This window comes from Akebia trifoliata, chromosome 11 (genome assembly GCF_017979445.1).
Source record: "Akebia trifoliata isolate Shusen 1 chromosome 11, ASM1797944v1, whole genome shotgun sequence".
Taxonomy (NCBI): domain Eukaryota; kingdom Viridiplantae; phylum Streptophyta; class Magnoliopsida; order Ranunculales; family Lardizabalaceae; genus Akebia; species Akebia trifoliata.
In genome coordinates, this window is record NC_141385.1 from 4,760,274 (window position 1) to 4,780,948 (window position 20,675).

At 34.0% G+C, this 20,675-nt stretch overlaps 2 protein-coding genes across 5 annotated transcripts; both read left to right on the forward strand.

Moving 5' to 3' along the window:
- The first annotated feature begins 9,209 nt into the window (after positions 1 to 9,209).
- Positions 9,210 to 13,284, forward strand: LOC147390489 (transcription factor GTE4-like). 4 transcript variants are annotated; one of them, XR_015182943.1, is made up of 6 exons: positions 9,210 to 10,852; positions 10,944 to 10,989; positions 11,109 to 11,222; positions 11,377 to 11,447; positions 12,519 to 12,649; positions 12,769 to 13,284. XR_015182943.1 is itself a non-coding variant. In XM_086458925.1 (5 exons), exons 1-4 carry the CDS (start codon positions 9,638 to 9,640, stop codon positions 11,430 to 11,432), a joined length of 1,431 nt encoding a protein of 476 aa, XP_086315051.1. In that variant the 5' UTR covers positions 9,210 to 9,637; the 3' UTR covers positions 11,433 to 11,447; positions 12,519 to 12,737. The 4 variants fall into 4 exon arrangements, 2 of the variants coding, with proteins under 2 accessions (XP_086315051.1, XP_086315050.1); XR_015182942.1 differs by having other exon boundaries at positions 11,109 to 11,157; XM_086458925.1 differs by lacking the exon at positions 12,769 to 13,284 and having other exon boundaries at positions 12,519 to 12,737.
- Positions 13,285 to 16,250: 2,966 nt separating this feature from the next.
- On the forward strand, positions 16,251 to 19,910 carry LOC147390490 (malate dehydrogenase, mitochondrial-like). Its single transcript, XM_086459984.1, has 7 exons — positions 16,251 to 16,637; positions 16,727 to 16,900; positions 17,311 to 17,479; positions 17,594 to 17,655; positions 17,806 to 17,930; positions 19,310 to 19,427; positions 19,635 to 19,910. Exons 1-7 carry the CDS (start codon positions 16,362 to 16,364, stop codon positions 19,773 to 19,775), a joined length of 1,065 nt encoding a protein of 354 aa, XP_086316110.1. The 5' UTR covers positions 16,251 to 16,361; the 3' UTR covers positions 19,776 to 19,910.
- Positions 19,911 to 20,675: the final 765 nt, after the last annotated feature.

Consider the following 20,675-nt stretch of genomic DNA (forward strand, 5'->3'; position numbering starts at 1 on the left):
GGCTTATTTACCAAAAACATATTTTTACTAACTTTGTAAATAGCTTAGAATGTGTATTGCCCTAACAAATAAGTCAAACTCATTAACCCTATGGGGTTGGGTCAATGGCAATTTCGGATCGATAAGCAGTTGATGCCCGTAGATCGTAAGTTTGATACCCAATATAAGCATTAATTCCTCAAGCCACCCATGAGGATACACCCTCACTTATCTGGTGCGTGTGATGTGCGGGTATTGCAAGTGCCACGAGACTAATCCTTGGACAAAATCATGGTCTATGTATTGGGCCAAAGTCCAAATACATGTCCAATCTCCTATCTACAGGGATACCCAATTATTCAAAAAAAAAAAAGACAATTTCATTACTGATAAAAATAAAATTCTCGCATGTCTTGGTAGCATACCCACTTTTTCTATCCAAATGATAAAGAGCATAAGGTGATAAAGATTTCATGATTTTTTAAGAAATAGAATCATGAAGAGAAAGAAAATGTATAAGAGGCACCACCGATACAATTTGCACCACTATCCCCCAAAAAAAGAAAGAAAAAAAAAAAGAGTGGAGTCATGTACGCATATCTTCTTTAGGCACCATGTTGCAAAATCTTTCCACAAACCTACACCCAAAAATTAATTTTATTAGTGATTTCTAGGCTTAATTTTTATATAATCCGACTAGTCCTTGCATCCAAAGATAAAAGAAGGGCTAAGTACTATTGGACCAGTGGGCTCGAAAGAGTGCCATGTGGGGGCATTAAAGAGGACTGGAGTTGTGTAGCATGGTGTAGTGTAGATGATGTTGGTGGATATATAAAACAGAAAAAGTAGAAACCTACAATTTAGATAGAAGACAACAGTCTGCGTAGGATTGTCTACATGATGGCTGTTTAGATAAACTGCTTAGACGACTTTCCATTATCCAATGTTTTAATTACTTTTCAAAACTTAAAACAATGACACACAAATTCATGTTCTCCCACTAATACTTGTCTCTTCCCATTTGATTTTCTCCTACAAATATCGGATTCCATTACCTGTTACTAAACTACTTATAGCCTACTTCACTCATCTTGGTTGCTCAAGCTACAAACCTTCTTCTTAGTACCTTAAGCATTGCAAACACACACACACACACACACACACACACACACACACACACACATATGGCTAATTCAAATGCGGCACAAGTATTCATATTGATTCTGGTCACCCTATCAGCACTCACAGAGAATTCCATGGGACGTGTTTATCCTAGGGTTTCGATTACCCAAATGAAGATTGATAACCATCATATTTTTGAGAAGTTAGGGTTTGGTTTCTTGAAACTGGAGTTACATCGAAGGAGGTCGATGGAAGATTCATCAGGCATGAGACTTGCACCAGGAGGCCCAGATCGCCAACATCACGATGGACCACCAGCATTTCCCTAGATTCGCTTCAAGGAGTGTTTGGTTGCTGGAAATGATCTAATTACTAGGATAAGTAAAAGGATGTTCTACACATTCAGATAAAAGTTTTTCAAAATTTATGTAACTAGTTATGATTTTAAAATATTTACGTACTCAGGTAAATTTATCCGTCTGTTAAAAAACTTTTGTAATAAATTTACTTTTATGCCTATTTGATTTTTCAAAAATTATGAAATCGAATGTTTTAAAACCAATGGTGTACACAAGTAAATTCACAAGAGAAGTTTATAGACAGACGGATAAATTTATCTGGAAATGTAGTATCTGATTACATAATTTGGTCAAAAGTTTTATCTGTTACCATGTTTTTGTTTTCACCTAAATAAAAGCTAGAATAAAATTTTATTCTCTATTTCGCCACCTAGTATTAATAAAGCTGGTAGGGGTGTATAATAAATTATCTAAAGGTTGTCTTTTAGATGGATAAGGCTACGTCCTTTCCAACTATGTTTTACGCTTTACACTTATTAACTCTTAAATCATCCTAAAATAACTGGGACTTGCAACCAAACACTCGAGTGTGAGATCTTGCTGGATTGAGGACAAGAGGCTTGTATTAGAAGCAAATTTTCTAAGGAAATGGAATTAAATCTCTCATGTCTAGTTTTCTTTTCTCTTTCTCACCTTTGATTTAGATCTGTTTGGACTTAAGCCTCAAATGCAGAGTTCTCTTATTAAGATTTCTTTAGCATGGAAGATTGCTCCACATCTATAATTTTCATGAATTCATGGGACTAATATTCCCCAAACTGCATAGGTATTGAAGCCGTTAATGCTTCGACCATGGCCTTCTCTTCCAACTAATAAATTTCTTGCACTGGGAGGTAAGAATACCTCTGTTAGAATACAGATGAGATGAAAAAACACAGGCAAACGATGCTTAAAAAGTAGTGGCCTGGTTAAAATACCAACTCTCACTTAGCTAAAAAAAGTGCTGCCCTTTGGTCCGTTATCATCATCCCTTCTTAAAAACAGTTAACATTAAAGAGAGAGATCATGTATATGGTATGGACTGAGAAGTTTGAGAAAGTGTTTGAAGCATAGAAGATTGCTCCCCATATGAGGAAGTTTCACATCAATTGAAAATCTCATGGGAACCTTAGTATTTTTCACTAAATTTTTTTTCAATAATATCCCTATCTATTTTATCTTTTAGTGAAAAAGACAGGAATATGTTGGTCTTTTATATAATAAATGTTTGTATACATTGATTGTCAAAATATTTATTATAAACAAAATATTTAAATCTAAAGACTAAATATCATTACCATTTATTATGTAAAAAAAACAAATATACCCTTATCTTTTTCACTAAAAGACAGAATAGATAGGGATATTATGGGAAAAAATGGGTGGAGACTGCTAACATCCCCATGAGATCTTGGACATTAGCAGTCCCTATATATATATATGAATCCAGATCCTATGCACCCAAGGTGGAGGAATAAAACCCTCCTCCCACACCTCAACACATGCCATGTTAGCTACATTTAAAAGAAATTTTAAAAAGGAGATATTTTAGGCTTTAATTCCTTGAAATGTTGGTAATGTGGCATGTATTGAGGTGTGGGACAAAGGTTTTATTCCTCTACCTTGGGTGCACACAATCTGTACTCATATATGTATATAGGCATAAAATCCTCGTTCAATGAGAACTTCTATCTATTATCAATAGACGGTTTCCCGATCGGAACTAAGGAGACGAAGGATCAGATAAAGAATCAGAGAGGAACTGCCGATCTATTGGCTATTGTACGTGTAGGCACAGGTGTAAGAACCGCCTCTCCTCGGTTCCTGCACCCGCACTAGTCAAGGCAGGTTGGACGAATGGATTGTCAGGAATGGTATATGGAGCAAGGATGCATAGCAGGCTTAAAACACGACACAAGTGGGACGCACTGAGGCTGAGCTTTCCTCTACTACTCATTGGAGCTAGCATACGAAATTTTCCGTTGAAGGGTTCAACTATCAGGGCGGCCATTTCGAGCGATATTAACTTGAAAGAGTCACCTTGGGTGCACACAATCTGTACTATATATATATAGGAAACAAATCAAGGGACATATGTAAAAACAATGTAACATTAATAAATTTTCAAAATATGGGTTTGAAGTTTCGAATTAAGCTGATTTTTTGTGAGGATGATATCTATGATGAGAAGATCATCCAGAAAAAAAAAAATCGGTCCAATATGAAACTTCTAACCCCATTAAAAGTGATTTAGAATGTGGACCGTCGATTGTTTTTGCCAATTTTTGTTAATAATTTGTAAATCACTTTTGATGGATTTAAAAGTTTCAGATTGAGCTGATTTTTTGTGAGGATGATCTTCTCATCATAGTGACCATCCTGGCAAAAAATCAGCTCAATCCAAAATCTCTAACCCATATTTTGAAAAACCATTGTTTTTCCATATGTCCCTTGAACCGCCCCATATATATATATATATATATAGGGTCCCGTTCAGCAACAAACATTTTGGCAAAACATTTTTCAAAACATGGGTAAGAGGTTTTGGAATGGGCTGATTTTTGGCGAGGATGATCTCTACGGTGAGGAGATCATCCTCACCAAAAATCAGCCCATTCCAAAACTTCTAGCCCCATGTTTACAAGTTGAAAAATTGTGGACCGTCCATTTTTTGTAAATCATTTTTGATGGGGTTAGAAGTTTTGGAATGGGCTGATTTTTGGTGATGATGATCTCCTCATCGTAGAGATCATCCTCACCAAAAATCAGCCCATTCCAAAACCTCTAACCCATGTTTTGAAAAATGTTTTGCCAAAATGTTTGTTGCTGAACATTTCCCATATATATATATATATATATATATATATATATATATATATATATATATATATATATTACTAAGCAAGCGAGATTTTACAAATAAAAAAGGAAAAAGATTACAACTTCCTGGTGTTTGAAAGACACATAAAATCTCCAACAACCGCCTTTTTAACAATGAGAGGAAGTTTATTTACTAAGGTAAAATTAGAAGAAGATTTAGTAGAGGAAGCGAAATTAGCTAGCATATCTGCCGTGGAATTGGCCTCTCCAAACACTTGTCTAATGTCCCATTCAATTTGATGAAGAATGAATGAAAATTTAGCCACCACTGCTTTCCAAAACCCCTCAAAAAGCACCCACTATTCATCAATGAAACCAATAAAGCTGAATCAGATTCGATGTGGATTTTAGAATTTAGCAAGGGAATCAACTGTAACCCGATTAAAAGACTTTGAAATTCAACTAAGTTATTAGAACCCTATATATATTTGTTGAACATATGTTATAATGAAAGCGAATGAAAATATGACTTTCCTTGATGTTGGTTAGAAGATCGATAAGTTCGAGTAAATTTCAAAATTTTGCTCATGTATTTATGTCCATAACTGATATGAAATTAAAACTCGTTTTTCTATAATGAAGAGCTTAAGCCAAAATGGATGAGCATTGTTGTTCGATTTTTTATTGTGGATGTTTTTCTTAGTGTTGTCCTTAGTATGATAGACTATATCCTAGCAATTATTTTGTATGGTTGATTATGATTTCAACCATTTTTATTTTTATTTTTTTCAAATAACAATTTATATGGTGGATTATGCCTGTTTTCGAGATTTAATTTTCAAGTATACTTTTAGATGTTGAATTAATTTGTACCTAGAAAACTCATCCTCCTATATTTGTTCATTTTATACATTATTAAAGTGAAAATCTAAAATAAATAAATAAATGAAATCAAAATCGTTGAGATCAACAATTCAATCATTGAGAAGTCAATGTTTCCTATCATCAAGTTCAACATTTCCAATCATCGATTATTCAAACGTCGATCTCGGCAATTAAAATTATTTTTTATAATTTTTTGAGCTCAATGCTAGATAGATCTTCTCGAAATGTATAGAATATACTTGCGAAATGGACACTCAGATCAAACGTTGCGACCAAATCATCAAAATTTTGAGGATGTCATTCTTTGTTTGCAATTCATTCGCACAAATCATTAAATTAAATATAAAAAAATAACATCTAAATCTTTGAAATTATGAGTATATCATTATCCATTCATCGTTTATTGTCACAAATCTTCGCGATGGATCACAATTGCTGTTGAAAAATTCAGGTGTGTTAAAGAGGTATTTTAGTTACTTTAAAACTTTTTCAGGTGAGGGGGCCATTAAGAAAGAAAAACTCTAATAACTAGGCAATCAAGTCACAACTCACAACCCAGAAGTAAGGAGAAATTAGAAATAAGTTCGTCCCGCATGATTCATTACGAAATTTTCCTTATTTTTTATTAGTTTATCAAAGAAGATTGTGTTGAAGACGTTGAGGAGATGTCAATTTGAAAACATAAGGGTAGTTCAAATGTTCTCCAAAAAATAGAGGGTAATATCTAAAACATCTATTATATTTTATACTTTCTAAGTTCGATTTGAAGTGACCTCCTGCTTCAAAATTTTGGAGAAACCTCTCAAAATAAAACATGGCTGCCTTTTTTTTTTTTTTTTTTTTTTTTTTGTTTTTGTTTTTGTTTTTGTTTCCAAAATGATGACATAACCCTCCAAACGGTTTGATGAATATTTGATGTGGAGATTTTTCAATCCTTCCAATCAATCCTCAAGATATAGGGTGAAGTGGATAAGATGCTCTCTGATGAATTAGGTGTTTGGGAAATCCATCATCAATGTCTTATCCTTCTTAACATCTTTAAGGGCAGTTGTAGTAAATTCTCAAATCCAACATAGTGCAAGAAAGAATGAATGAGAAAAAGGGAAGCCTTAGTATGGTGTATGTCAAAGATTCTTCAACTATCAAATTAGTAATAATAAGAGAAAAAGAGTATAAGTAATTAAAGAAGAGAAAAATTAATGTGAAGATGAATAGTAGATTTGCATAGTATATCTAATGGTGAAAATGACAATTCAGATTGTGAACCCCAGGTGTGGATTTAGAGTGGAGGCAATGGGGGTACTTGCCCCGATAAGAATTTTCAAACCTTCTTTGGAGTAATGAACTGTTGCTCTCCCAATTTGTTTTACACTCTTAGTTGCCCCCACAAAACAGTTTCCATTGTTATGTTGCCCCCACACAAAAAAAAAAATTACAATCTTCGTTGCCCTCACAAAAAAACTTCCACTCTTACATGGCCCCCACATGAGTTAAATCCTGACTCCGCCCCTGGTGAACCCCCATTCTCATCTTTGAAAGGAGTTTTTATTGACAATTTTTCAAGAGAGTTGTTGCTACCTAATTGATTTAGATATATTATCAACTGGATGATGAGTTAGACAAATGGGTAACTGAGAATTACTTGAGTGACATTGGGAGACGTACATGTCACAGTTAATTATGCTACTTGAGTACGATTTGTGAGAGTCGCAGACCATTGAATGTGGGGTTGGTGGGATATTTATTTTGAGGACTTCTCTAAGAAAGAATGCTCCTAACTACCTTTTATAAGGGACAAGTGGTATCTCTTAATATTAAGATTTGGAGAGAGAGAGAGATGTGATCTAAGAGAGCTTGATTCTCTTTATATTTTATTACTAGAGTTTGCCCATGCCTATAACACAAACATCATTTCTTGGGTTAAGAGAGTAAAAACGTAAAAAATAAAGTAGGAAGGGGTATTATTGAAAAAATTTAAAGTTAAAGGGGTAAAAGAAGAAAAATAAAAAAAATAAGTTAAAGAGGTAAAAAATGAAATATCAAAAAATTATAAGGGGTGAAGTGTAAAGTAATAAAGTAGGTCCCACAAAACTATAAAATGATGAGAGGGTTAAGGAGTAAAATTGAAAAAATAAAGTTGGAAGGATATTATTAAAGAATTTTGAGGTTAAAGAGGCAAAAGATGAAAAATAATAAAAAGAGATTAAAAGAGGTAAAAGAAAAAATATAGTAAAATTAGATAGAATGAAGAATAAAAGAAATAAAGTGAATCTCACAAAATTATAACTTGATAGGAGAGTTAAGGGGGGTAAAAGTGAAAAAATAAATTTGGAATGATATTATTAAAAAAATTTGAGGTTAAAGAGGTAAAAGATGAAAAACAATAAAGTAGATTAAAATGGGTAAAAGAGAAAATATAGTAAAGTTAGACGGAATGAAAAATAAAATAAATAAAGTGAGTCCTACAAAATTATAGCTTGAAGTGAAATTTATCACCCCCCTCACCCCTTAAAATGTAACATTGTGAACCCTAAAGTCGAGTTAAAGGAGGTAAAAGCTAAAAAAGTTAAAGTTAGAGGGTAAAAAAATTAAGATTAAAATGATAAAAGATGAAAATAATAAAATGGATTAAAGGGGTACAAGAAAAAATATAATAAAATTAGAAGAGATAAATAATAAAGAAAATAAAATGGGTTCCTAAAAATTTTAGTTTGATAAGAGGTTTATCTCACAAAACTATAAGTGATGGGGCGTTAATCCTAGTTGGATTTGTCTTCACAAAAATGGGTCGTACCGTTGTTATTTAAAAAAAAACTTGAGGTTAAGAAGTAAAAATAAAAAAAGAATAAAATGAGTTAATTAAAATTGAGATTTAATAAAGCTAAAAAGAGTGGAGAAGAAAGACAAAAAAGTGTGTTGTAGGTCCATGTGACATTTGTCCAATTACAAAACTATAGTTGAGGAAACATTTATCCCCAACTCAAAAAATACAAAATTATAACAACTTAGTTGTGTTGTATTATATAGTTGTATTTGCAATTTATGCCAAGATGGGCTGTAAGTACCAAGCTAGTTGAACTTAAATCTTTTAATCGAGCAATGCCTTGCTCTAAATGTGATTAATCTCATATCCTATGATTAAGAAGAATGGAATTCTCAATTTCTTAATCACCACCCAAGCAACTATTAAGTAGGGGCATTACAATGGGTTTGGTCAGCCTTTAGATACTATTAATTGTATTAGGAACGTCATTCCCTCGATTTTATGAAATGTTTGAGCATAAAAATATTCAATTGTCTTTTGCCTCCTGATTCATCTAATTTGGCATTTTGCAATTCATCTTTGGTTAGTTAGATGTAATCAAGTTGATAAAAATTTAGGTGTCAAGGATCCTCATATCGAACTTTTATACTTTTGGACCAAAGATAAACATCTTCCTGCTACTTTTGTATAATCCTAGGTACAAGTTTCATTAAAGGAGAAAGGGTCTCGTTAACATGTGCCCTAAGGGCACACATTAAAGTGAATAAACACACTTTGGGAATTGGATTTTATAATGATAAATGACCTTAAAAAAAAAATTTGTACCAAAATATCATAAGATTCCAATTTTCAAAGTGTATTTATTGCATTTTAACATATACACACATTAAACATCTTCCTACTACTCTTGTATACTCCTAAGAACAAGTTTCATTACCAGGTGAAAGGAAAAAGGGTCTTGTTAACATGTGCCCGAAGGACAAGCATTAAAATGCAATAAACACACACTTTCGGAATTGGATTTTGTAATGACAAATGACCTTAGATAGTGGAACATAACCTCAAATACCCTTATCATTAGGATCAACATCGTCTCATCCAAGCAAGCGAAGATGACTGTTTTTGGAAGAAAAGTTAAGGGTTATTAAGTCATTTTTCATTAGTATATAGGAGAAGACCAAGGTCAAGACGTGTGTCATCAATTATTTGACGAACGTGGGCTCAAAGCGAGGAAGAAGGCTTCTTCAAATTTTTAAAGGGGGGATAGTCGTTTCAGAGTTATTTTTTCAATTGGTGTCGACAGCTGAGAGTCGAAAGTAGTTTGGAAGGATTTGGGTATTGTCGAGTCTTGCTAAGACTCGTTTGCCTGATCGATCCAGAAAACCGAGTTATCATACACTCCTACGTACGTAATAGTTCGCAAACCGAAACGTCTCATCATCGAACACGCTTCTTAAGCAAAACAGAATAACAGCATGACACGGAGACTTTTAGCCCTAATTTTGTATTTCTCTCCGAAAATTCTACTATTTTTTACTGCAAAATCTTAGGGTTTATCTGCATAAATCTTTCCAAATATCAAATCCAAACCATTCTGTTTCTTCTTGGATTGCACTCTGAACGCCTAATTTATCCAAAACAAAACCAGTCTCTTTCCTTGCAAAAATCCTGTTTTGTTTTTTTTCCTCTAAACAGATCGATTTAGGGCTTTCTTTACGTGCATATATATATGGCTTCAGGGCCATTGATCGGTGGAGGCATTGATGAATCTCGAGGAAATCAAAGAGGGACAGAGGGCAAGGTTTACAAGAGAAAAAAGACTCACAAGGGTCCTAATCCTAAGAACATTGCTGAATCTCTCTCCCGTCAAACCTTAGCCCTTGAAAACGAGAACAACTCCTCTCAACAACAACTATCGGCTGGTTTCGATGCGGCCTCGGTGGATTCCTCGAGCCTCAATTGTCTCACAGTTCCAAACTTCAACAGTTCGGTTCCGAGGTTAGATAACCTTGCAACTATTAAACTTTCAGTGAGATCGAAGCAACAAATTCGAGAGCTTCGGTCGAAGCTTGTTAACGAACTCGATCAAGTTCGCAAGTTGGTGAATCAGCTTGAATCTGTGGGGCATTGTGAGCCGACGCCAATGTTGCACGGTGGGGTTGGCAAAATTGTTGAGGAAGAGAAGAGGACACCCAAGGGCAATGACTACCATCAAAATTCGGACTTCATTCTTGGAAACAAGAAATTCCCACTTTTGGAGGGAAACAAGAATTCAAATTTTAATGATGGTAAGATTGAGAAACATGGGTTTGGGACGGATAAGAATTCGAGTATGGTTTTCAAGAGTTGTGGTGCATTGCTCGCGAAATTGATGAAACACAAGGATGGGTGGATCTTTAATACACCGGTGGACGTTAAGGCATTTGGCCTTCATGATTATTATTTGATTATTAAGCACCCAATGGACCTTGGCACAATCAAATCCAGACTGAATAAGAATTGGTACAAATCTTTGAGGGAATTTGCAGAGGATGTGAGATTAACGTTCCGTAATGCAATGACATACAATCCAAGAGGAAATCCTGTTCATACAATGGCTTATCAGCTTTGGAAAATATTTGAAGATAATTGGGCAGTTATAGAGGCCGACGTTGAATCAAGATTGGGTAGGAACCCATCTTTGGAGAAGCAACGGAACATGACGGATGAGGAAAGGCAGAGACTCATCGTAAACCTGCAGAATTTGCCTTCAGAAAAGATCGAAAACATAGTTCAGATTATTAAGAAGAGAAATTCAACTCTATTTCGAAATGATGATGAGATTGAATTGGACATGGATTGTGTTGATTTGGAAACTCTTTGGGAACTTGATGGGTTCGTAACCAATTACACAAAGAGTTTAAGCAAGTACAAGAGAAAAGCTGAAGTTATTGAAGCAGAAATGGTGAGTCCCTAAATCATATATGTATTCTTCCCGTCTTCCACATATTTAAGGTTGGTTGTTAATTCTTGATTTGTTCATTTAATCTTTGCAGAACCCAGCCTCAACCATGGTAGCAACGGCAAAGGAAGCTAAAACAGGTAAACCTTATGCAAATAGGAGGTTTGTTTAAATTTTAAGTTTATCTTTTTACTTGCATATGATAGAGAGAATTATCTCGTACACCAAGATGCACTGAAATCTATGGTGTTTGATGCAGAGGAGAAGAATGAGCGTTCTTCATCACCTGTTCAAGTAGAAAAACAAGGGTATAATGCGAGTAGATCAAGTAGTTCTAGCTGCTCTAGCAGTGATTCTGGAACCTCATCAAGTGGTACAATTATTGTGAATTTCTAATAGTAGTGCCGCTAGACATATTTATAATGGTTATACGTTTGAGATATTTGAATAAATACTGATGCTATTGTAATATTTGATTTTGTTGAACGTCAATTTACTAATTCTATTTTCATGTGTATATTGTATAGATTCTGACAGTGAAAGTTCCACTGCTTTGGATGGTGGGCATTCACCTATGACTTGAATGCATTCAAATTAGGTTGGATTATAATTTTGCACATAATTAACTTCTGTTTTATTCAACAATTCATCATTTATTTGGTTCAGTATATGTTTTTTTCTCCGTTTATCTGGTTGTGCTATAATTGTCAAATATTTGATGATAGCTCGTGTAGTTATTATTATTTTATTTTTTTGGTTCAAGAAATCTCTCTTTTTTAAGTGTTTTTTTTTTTTTATGGGACGGTTGAGCTGCACTCCCATAAGCACAAAGTTGCATAGCAAATATTTCAACCAACAAACTGTAAAAGGGGTTTGATATGTTGAAAATTGAAGACTACATTATTGGTGTATGCTGTAGGTGTCACAATCACCTTATAAAGGGCCATTCAATTGAAATATATGACCTCAAGCAGACATAATTTAATAAATGTAGAATCCCTTTCTGTTCATTTGCAACAAAGACGATAGCACTAGTAGAAGGAACTTGCAGATTTCAGGTTCTGAAAGAGCAAGTTGAAGATAAAATAAACTTGTATCAAGTTATTAAGAGCAGATATGAAGATCCCACATTGTTGAAATTAATATTTGATGATGATGAGTTTTTGTCTGAAACCACAGACATGTATTATCTTGAACTGTTGATTAAATATTAATCATTTTCCTGTATTGGCTCTCGCAAAGTCGTTATACATCTATGTCAGGAGCCATCAAACTACTAGTAAATAAGTGTTGGGCGAGTGTTAGAATACCAGCCCATGATATCTTTTTATAACTGTTGAGGTTGAATCTGCTATTAAATAGCTCTTATCTCTGTCTTTGGGTTGTGTGAGGTGGAAATAGCATGTGTTTTGGGATATCTGGACAAGTCAAAATTATATTCTAGTGTTTCTCTCATTGTTGTTTCTAATGGTTAAGTCATGTTCATGCCATACGAAATGTTGTTAGGGGCCACTTGGAATTTTGGCATGTATGGTTTATGAATGATAATAAAAAAAAAAATATTGGAAAACAATTCTTACCTTGGATCATCCGCGAAGAAGGAAAAAATAAAACTCATTTTGAACGAATTAATGAAATGTGAATGATAGCAGATCCATTTCCCTCACAGATCTGCTCTCTTCCGTGCCCTGTCCCCGGTATCCACGGAGAAAAATCACCAGGTTTGGGTAGTAAAGCAAGATGGGAGATTCTCAATTAGCTTGTCTTATGGCCCTTTGGTTTCCTCCTTTCGAGTTTGGGGTATGATTTTTGTTGATTTTTTGCTTCACTTTCCCATGATATTTAGTACCACTTTATTGCTCTTTCCAGTCTTTGTTGGTGATTTCTTAAGTCTCTCTCTCTCTCTCTTCTTTTTAAAGGTTGCGTAGAACGTGGCCAATGGAAAGAAAATATTTACAAGTATTGAACACCCCCTCTCCGTCTTGCTGTGTGTTGGGGGATGTGGAAGGAAAGAAACAACTGGGCTTTCAATAGAGAGAAGCACTTGAAGTAGGAATTCAATCATATCGATCATGGGTTGCTTGTTTTTTTTTCTTTTTATGTCAAGTTTTTGAAGAGTTTAAGGATGTCTTCTTTGAAGATGTAATTAATAGATTAGAATCGGGGTTGTAAAGAGTCCGCCTAAGTTGTCTTGCATTTTTTATCTCTATATTTTCCTTTGCTCTATCTCTTTAATTCAACCTACATTCATCCAAAAAAAATTATGATAGTTCAGATTTTCAAGTGTTGCTGTTACACTCATGTTTTGATCACAAATATTGAAATAAGAAAATGTTCACTGTTTATAATTACTAATTTTTTTTGTTGTATAAATATTTTTTTGTCCCTCCGACTTGGCTCTGAGTTTCTTGAATGAAATCTGAATCATTTAGATGGACCCCAACTCTTTGGCACAAGGCTTTGATGTAGATGATTATGATGATGACGATTTATGGATGTAATCTTTAATATGCACATTTTACTTGCTTAAAAGGCGTGTATGCCACCAACAATCCTTGGGTATGGGTTTTTCTCCATAGTCATTCTTATTCAGATCTGATATTTTATTTTATTTTTAATTTGGATCCAAATTTGACTCGAATCCTGTTAGATAAAATCATATCTGAATCATTTTGCTTTTACTTAATCTGGATCCAACCCGACCTTAATTGCTTGATTAGATTCCAGTTGAGTTGGATAACTCTGGACCGTTCAACATTTTTTCTACTATATTGTTTTTGCTAATTTCTATAATATTCTATTTTAACTTTATAATCTTTTTATTTTAGAAGAATTCATGTTGTATTAAAGTAGTAGAAAAGGATATTTTAAAAAAACCTAAAAATATAATTTTCAAAGCAATATTTCATTTGAATCTAGATGGATATGACAGGGATGGATCTGTATTCAACCTGGATCCAACTCAGGTCATCAAATCATATTCAATCCATTGTTTATTCGTATCTAGTCTCCGATAAATTTGGATTTTGGATCACTCAAATTTGAATCAAAATTCAACCCATTTTATACCCTAATTTTGTTGGTGCAATCATCCCTTTTTACTAAGCTTTAGGATGTATTGGATGTACTTCATGGCATATTGGGTTGTGACTCTTAATAGGAGACTCTTGTCACTCAACTTAGGATTACCCTGGATTCATTAAAAAATAAATAATAATATCTAATATTAGGCTAAAGGAATTAGGTGATGATTGAGGATAGGGAGAGGTATCAACGGTTCGGTTTTGATTATAAGATTTGGAATTAAAACCAAATTCGCCAAGAACTCTAGGAATCTGTCAACATTGTAGATATTGGTTATCAATAATCATAAATACCTATATAATAGAACCAAATCAACTCTGATTCTCCTTTTAGACCTAATTCTAATTGAGGATATAAAAAATGATTTAAAATTGAAGTTTTCTTGTTCCAATTTCAATTTCTATTCCAATTCCAAGTGTGATTCAATTTTAGTTAAATAGGTACCCATTCACACCTATTAGTAGAAGAAGTAAGAATGAGTATTTTTGAAACTTTAAAATTTTTGTTAAGGTGAGGGTTATTGAGAAAGAAAAACGTGAAGCTCTATTTAAACGCATTCCAAAACAAATAAAACAGTTGGGAAGTGTACTTTTTTATTAAGTGCACATACTTGATATGAAGTAGGCTTTCACCATTGATGATGAACAACGAGTTATGAATTTAAAGAAACTAACAAACCCTTATCATCACAATTTGCTGATTTAAATCTTTCAAGACATCAAACCTAAGTCTCTTCTAATTTTGTAATATATTTGTAAAGGTAAATCACACAAGTAATAATGGTAATAATAAATAAAAAAATTATAAATTTAAGATCAAATGATAAGAATACATTTGATTGTTTCAAAATGTTTAAACACATTCTTATATGGTAATGGTAATAACATGATTTTTAAACTCGTCCGAGACCGAGACGTATCGTCCGAGTTAACTCGGTATCACAGCCTAACGAGACCAACTCACAATGAGTCATGAGACGACCGCGTATCGTGAGTTATGCGAGTTGTCTTGGACGATATTTTCGCAAAACTCGTCAAAAACATTACAAATTTTACATTAACTCGCGAGACAAACGAGTTGTATCGGACGAGATTTTCAAAATCTCGTCCGAATTAACCGAGTTTTACAGAATATTTTTGAAATTAGTGATGGACCAATGATGCACATTGAATCAACACCGTTAAATTGTGGGCCATTTTCCTAAATCGCAAATATAGGATGCTTCTCAACTGCTAATTACTGATGTAATCGAATACTTAGGATCATAAATTACCATGATCCCTTCAATAGTAAGGCAATCAATGGGTCCAAAATCCGATCCATTCAAATTCGATAATTTCATATCTCGATTGAAGATTTGGGTTTTGAAAATAGTTTGGGTGTCAATGGATCGAAAATCCAATTTGTACCTATTAGATAACTTCATACATAGATTAAAGATTTGGATTCCAATAAAAATTAGATCCGATAAGAATTTGATGCAATAACCTATTGGATGGCATATGGATCAATCGTGTCCCTATCCGATAAAATGTGAGAAAGTAGGTCAATTATGTTACATAATTGTGAAGTTTCTTTGTATTTTATATGTCAAATCATACTTATAATATGATGAAAATCAATTGAAACATATTTGGATCATATTGAGATCGAATAAAAATCAATTCCAATCAGGGTTGATTCAATTTTTATAATACCGATTTTTATCGAATTGAAATTAGTGTTTTTATTGATATTTTTGATGGTAAGTTTGATACTCTTTAAATATTGTATTTAGAAAACAAGTTTAATGCACTTGTGCAATGAAAATGAAACAACATAATAATGTAAATATTTAATTTATTTATTTTAATATGTATATTATGAATTTTTTTTTAATTTTATATTTTTTTTTACGTTCATTTTTTAATAGGAATCAATTCTGAATTTTTTATATTTTTTAAATGATTAAAAACTATTGTTTCAAGGTTGAACGAGACAACTCGACGAGACGAGACGTATCGTCCGAGTCAACTCGGTATCAGAAGTGAACGATACGATATGGAATACCGAGTTTAAAAACCATGGATAATAAGGACGGCGTTGATATGCATTAAAATCCACACACACACACACACACACACACACAATGGATCTTTGCATTGTATATATCAGACAGAACGGAGTCGAAATGTATTAAGCTATGTGGACAACTAATTATTACTTAATACCAAACTATTGTACACAATCAATTTATTTCTAAAGGTTTGGTGTTCGGTAAGTAATAAATAAAATTGGTGTGCCAATAGAATCTCTCTAAAAGTATCACAAGTTGGGATACTTGTATCCTTCTCGAATCTCAGTCCTCGAGTCTCGACTGCTTGCGCCCCACTTTACTGCTTATCGCTCATTTCTGCTCTCTCTCACACACAGAGCACAGAGATCAGAAATGAAGGCTTCAATGATCAGATCCATCGAATCAGCTCTAAAGAAGGCTTCCTCAACTTCTTCTTCGTCATCATCATGTCATCTTCTTCGCAGATCTTTCTCTTCTGTGTCAAGCCCAGACCGAAAAGTTGCAGTCTTGGGCGCAGCGGGCGGAATCGGTCAACCCTTAGCCCTCCTCATGAAGCTCAACCCACTCGTCTCCAATCTCTCTCTCTACGATATCGCTGGAACCCCTGGTGTAGCCGCTGACGTCAGCCACATCAACACCAGATCACAGGTCTCCCTCTCCCTTCTCTCACCCTTCTTTTTCTTGATTTTAATTTTGAATTTTTCTTCTTTGATTGACAGTGTGTTTTGTGTTTTTAGGTCTTAGGGTTTATGGGTGACGATCAGTTAGGGAAAGCTTTGGAGGGATCGGATCTTGTTATAATCCCTGCTGGTGTACCCAGAAAGCCTGGAATGACTCGTGATGATCTCTTTAACATCAATGCTGGTATCGTTAAATCTCTTTGCACCGCCATCGCCAAGTACTGCCCCAATGTAAATCTCTTTCTTACTTCTTTTTTACCACCCAATTTTCCTCTTATATTGTTTTTGTTAGGGTTTTAATGGGATTCTGTTTTTTTTTTTTTTTTTTTTTGAATTCGATGTAATCAGGCGCTGGTTATCAGCAACCAAATTTACGTCTGATATTGATTTTTTTAGGGTTTTAATGGGATTCTGTTGTTTTTGAATTAGATGTAATCAGCTTTTGGTTAATATGATAAGCAATCCAGTATAGCTCTGATATTGATTTTGTTAGGGTTTCAATGGTATTTGGGTGTTTCTGCAATTGATGTAATATGCCTCATTGGACAATATGAAAATCAATCCTATTTAACTTTGATGTTAATTTTGTTAGGGTTTTAATTTGAATGATCTTCGGGTGTTTTTGCAATTGATGTAATCAGGCGTTGGTTAACATGATAAGCAATCCTGTGAATTCAACAGTTCCAATTGCAGCTGAGATTTTCAAGAACGCGGGGACTTATGATGAGAAGAAGCTCTTTGGTGTGACTACCCTTGATGTAGTTAGAGCTAGGACTTTCTATGCAGGAAAGGCAAAAGTCCCGGTTTCTGGTATGTTTCCTTCATATTAATTCAAGAAATTATTTTTAGAGTTGGACTATAAAAATGCTGATATTTTAGATTGTTTTTTTTTAATTACATGGGTTTTTTTGTTTTGATTTGCAGAAGTTGATGTTCCTGTTGTTGGTGGTCACGCTGGAATTACCATTCTCCCTCTCTTTTCTCAAGTATGTTTATTTTCTGTCATCTCAATTTGTATTTTGTTTTGTTTTGTTTTTTTTTTTTTTTTTTTTTTTTTTTTTTTTTTTAAAACTTTTTATATGGTTATCGATTGTGGATTCTAAACTTTTGGTTTTCTTGTTTTTTGAAAATAATAGGCCAAACCTAAAGGCAGTAATTTATCTGATGAAGAGATTAAAGCTCTTACAAAGCGGACGCAAGATGGTGGAACAGAAGTTGTGGAAGCAAAGGCTGGAAAGGGCTCTGCAACATTGTCCATGGCGTAAGTCTATAAATTTATTCTTAAAATCTACTTCTTTGATTGATTTTGCTAGTTTTAGAAGATATGTTTATGCGACACACATTCACATGTGCTCGCGCACACACACACATGCATAAACATTTATTATTTCAATAGAATTCGTAAAATTGAAGTTCACACATTTATCCTTTGCAATAAAATTTAAAAAATTGCAATTTTGAAAACTAGTTTTCTTTAATATCTTTTTTGGTTCACAAGTCTCATGAACAAATTTGCTTAGCTGTTTTTACTGAATTTTCTTTTGTTCGGATCTAAGAGTTTGTTTATTTTATTTCATTGATTTAATCCTGTTTGTCGATATCTTTTGCTATGATTTTTAAGCAGAATACTTTCTAAATTAAAATCATTCTCTGTTAAAACTTTCATAAATCTATGAAATAAGAGAGTTTCTGTTGTGGATATCTTTTTTACTTATATATTTGCATATCAAATGTCCTATTTGCACGTTAAAGAATTGTTAGAACTTGTTTAAAATCTCAACTTTATATTTAAATATTGATTATAGTATTTATTTATTTATTTTGTATGACCTTTAAGCAGATATACATTTTTTAGATCAGATGGATACAAAGGAAGAAGGATTTATCCAATGAGTACATGAGAAGATCAGAATTAAAGTGTAAGATTTGAAGACAGTTTGGCTAGAAGAAATAAGTTGGAATAGAAGTTAAGATAGTGATGGCTTAAGGAAGGTGTGGGAAATTCATTTTTTCATAAATTAGCCAATGCTAGAAGGTGAAATAATTTGTCAAGGAATTCTGTGGGAGAGAACGTCTTAGTAGGGGAGGAAAACATTATGGGAGTGACTGTTGAATATTATTCCAGATTCTGCAAGGATCTTGCGTCTTTTAGGCCTACTGTGGAGAATCTCCAATTTAATATTATTTCAGAGAAGAGAGAATTTGGATGGATGGAAAGAAAATAGAGAGAATTCATATATTCAATTTCGTATTGGGATATCTTGCAATATGTAGGTATGAGAGATTGCATATGTCCAATTTATATATTTCTTAAAAAAAAATCCAATTGGAAATGGTGAAACTTACAAACTATGAAAAATGCTAATAAATATATTGCAAATGTCAATAAGGAATAAATAAATAAATAAAAATGTAAAAGTAGACTTTGTGAATATCACAGTAGAGACAGTGAAACATTGGAATCCAATACGAGTGCTTCACTTCTTCATATGCGTATGTGCTACATGGGTTCTGCTGAATGCGTAGTTATAATATATGGACCCACATTTTCTACTTCATCAAATTGTTAGAATTAGTTGCCATATACTTGATTCTAGTAGCGTACCGCAGTCTAAGAGTAAGCTGTCATATTTTCTGCAGCTACGCAGGAGCCGTTTTTGCTGATGCTTGCTTGAAGGGACTTAATGGGGTTCCAGATATTGTGGAATGTTCTTTTGTGCAATCAACCGTCACTGAACTACCTTTCTTTGCTTCAAAGGTGATTGAACAAGAGATTCCCGTAAAAGTAGCTTGACCTTTGATGTTTTCGCTTGTTTGATATCTGTGGCTTCAAGAAAGAAAAGCATTTATTTCTCTGTTATGAAATTTAATAGTTTGATTTCATTTATACAAGTGATTTGCTATTTATTCACTTCTTAAAGCTGTCTGGTAAACATTCCTAATTTGTATTTACAACTGTGTGCAGGTAAGGCTAGGAAAGAATGGTGTGGATGAAGTTCTCGGTTTAGGACCCCTCTCTGACTTTGAGAAACAATGCCTCGAAAATCTGAAGCCCGAACTCAAATCCTCTATTGAGAAGGGGATCAAATTTGCAAAAGAGAATTAATTAAAAAAATTGTATACTGCTGTCAGGATTCCAGGTGCCCTGTATTAGAAACCATAGCAATTTTGCATTTTTACTTTTGAGGTTGCTACTTTGTTCAACTTGAGATTTGCATTAATAAATATCATTTACTAACAATTCAGATTTGTCATTTTTCTAAATTTTGATGGATAAGTTGTAGTAGGCAATTGGTAGCCAAGGTTCTTCTTGTTGGTAGCTTTATTTTAGTTTTGGCTTCGTAGATCAAATAGAATGGCAGTACTATGGTTGTATTATATTATATTTCATCACACTCTCACAATTACATAGGCTGCCTCACCACACGGACAGGACAGCCTAACATGATGTCAGGTCAAGAGAGTCGGATACGGAAGAAATGCACCATGGGTTTTAGGGGTGCAACTTGGTTCGGGTTGGTTCGGTTTAGAGCAAAATTAGAATCGAACCGACCAAGATCGGTTCTATTATATGAAAATCAGAACCGAACCGACTTGGTCTAGAACCGAATCAACCCAAACCGACTTTAATTCGGTTTGGTTCGATGGGTTGTCAAGAGAAAGAGAAAGAGAGAGAGAGATCATTCGAGTTCTACACGAAATTGATCCCCAATTCTTCGATTGAAACCCTATAATCACTAAAGATCAACACAACTAAAGAATACATAAAAAATAAATAAAAAATAAAAACCAAACTCGAACCTATTGCAGGTCGTATATCGCAGGCCGCAGGTTGCAAATCGCAGGTCCCAGTCGCAGAGAGAGAGAGAGAGAGAGAGAGAGAGAGAGAGAGAGGGAGGGAGGGAGATGTGCCGGTTGCAGTCGGTGGCAGCCGTAGGTTGCACCGTCGCAGCCGCAGGTTGCAGGTCTCACCGTCGCAGCCACAAAAACAAAGAGAGAGAGAGAG

Excerpts from the sequence above, each read along its gene's own strand:
- LOC147390489 (XM_086458925.1), top strand. The coding sequence starts at position 9,638 with ATGGCTTCAGGGCCATTGATCGGTGGAGGCATTGATGAATCTCGAGGA. Across the intron at positions 10,990-11,108 it reads GGCAAAGGAAGCTAAAACAG|AGGAGAAGAATGAGCGTTCT; the intron begins GTAAACCTTATG and ends TGTTTGATGCAG. Across the intron at positions 11,223-11,376 it reads TTCTGGAACCTCATCAAGTG|ATTCTGACAGTGAAAGTTCC; the intron begins GTACAATTATTG and ends TATATTGTATAG.
- LOC147390490 (XM_086459984.1), top strand. The coding sequence starts at position 16,362 with ATGAAGGCTTCAATGATCAGATCCATCGAATCAGCTCTAAAGAAGGCT. Across the intron at positions 17,931-19,309 it reads TCTGCAACATTGTCCATGGC|CTACGCAGGAGCCGTTTTTG; the intron begins GTAAGTCTATAA and ends TATTTTCTGCAG. Across the intron at positions 19,428-19,634 it reads TACCTTTCTTTGCTTCAAAG|GTAAGGCTAGGAAAGAATGG; the intron begins GTGATTGAACAA and ends AACTGTGTGCAG.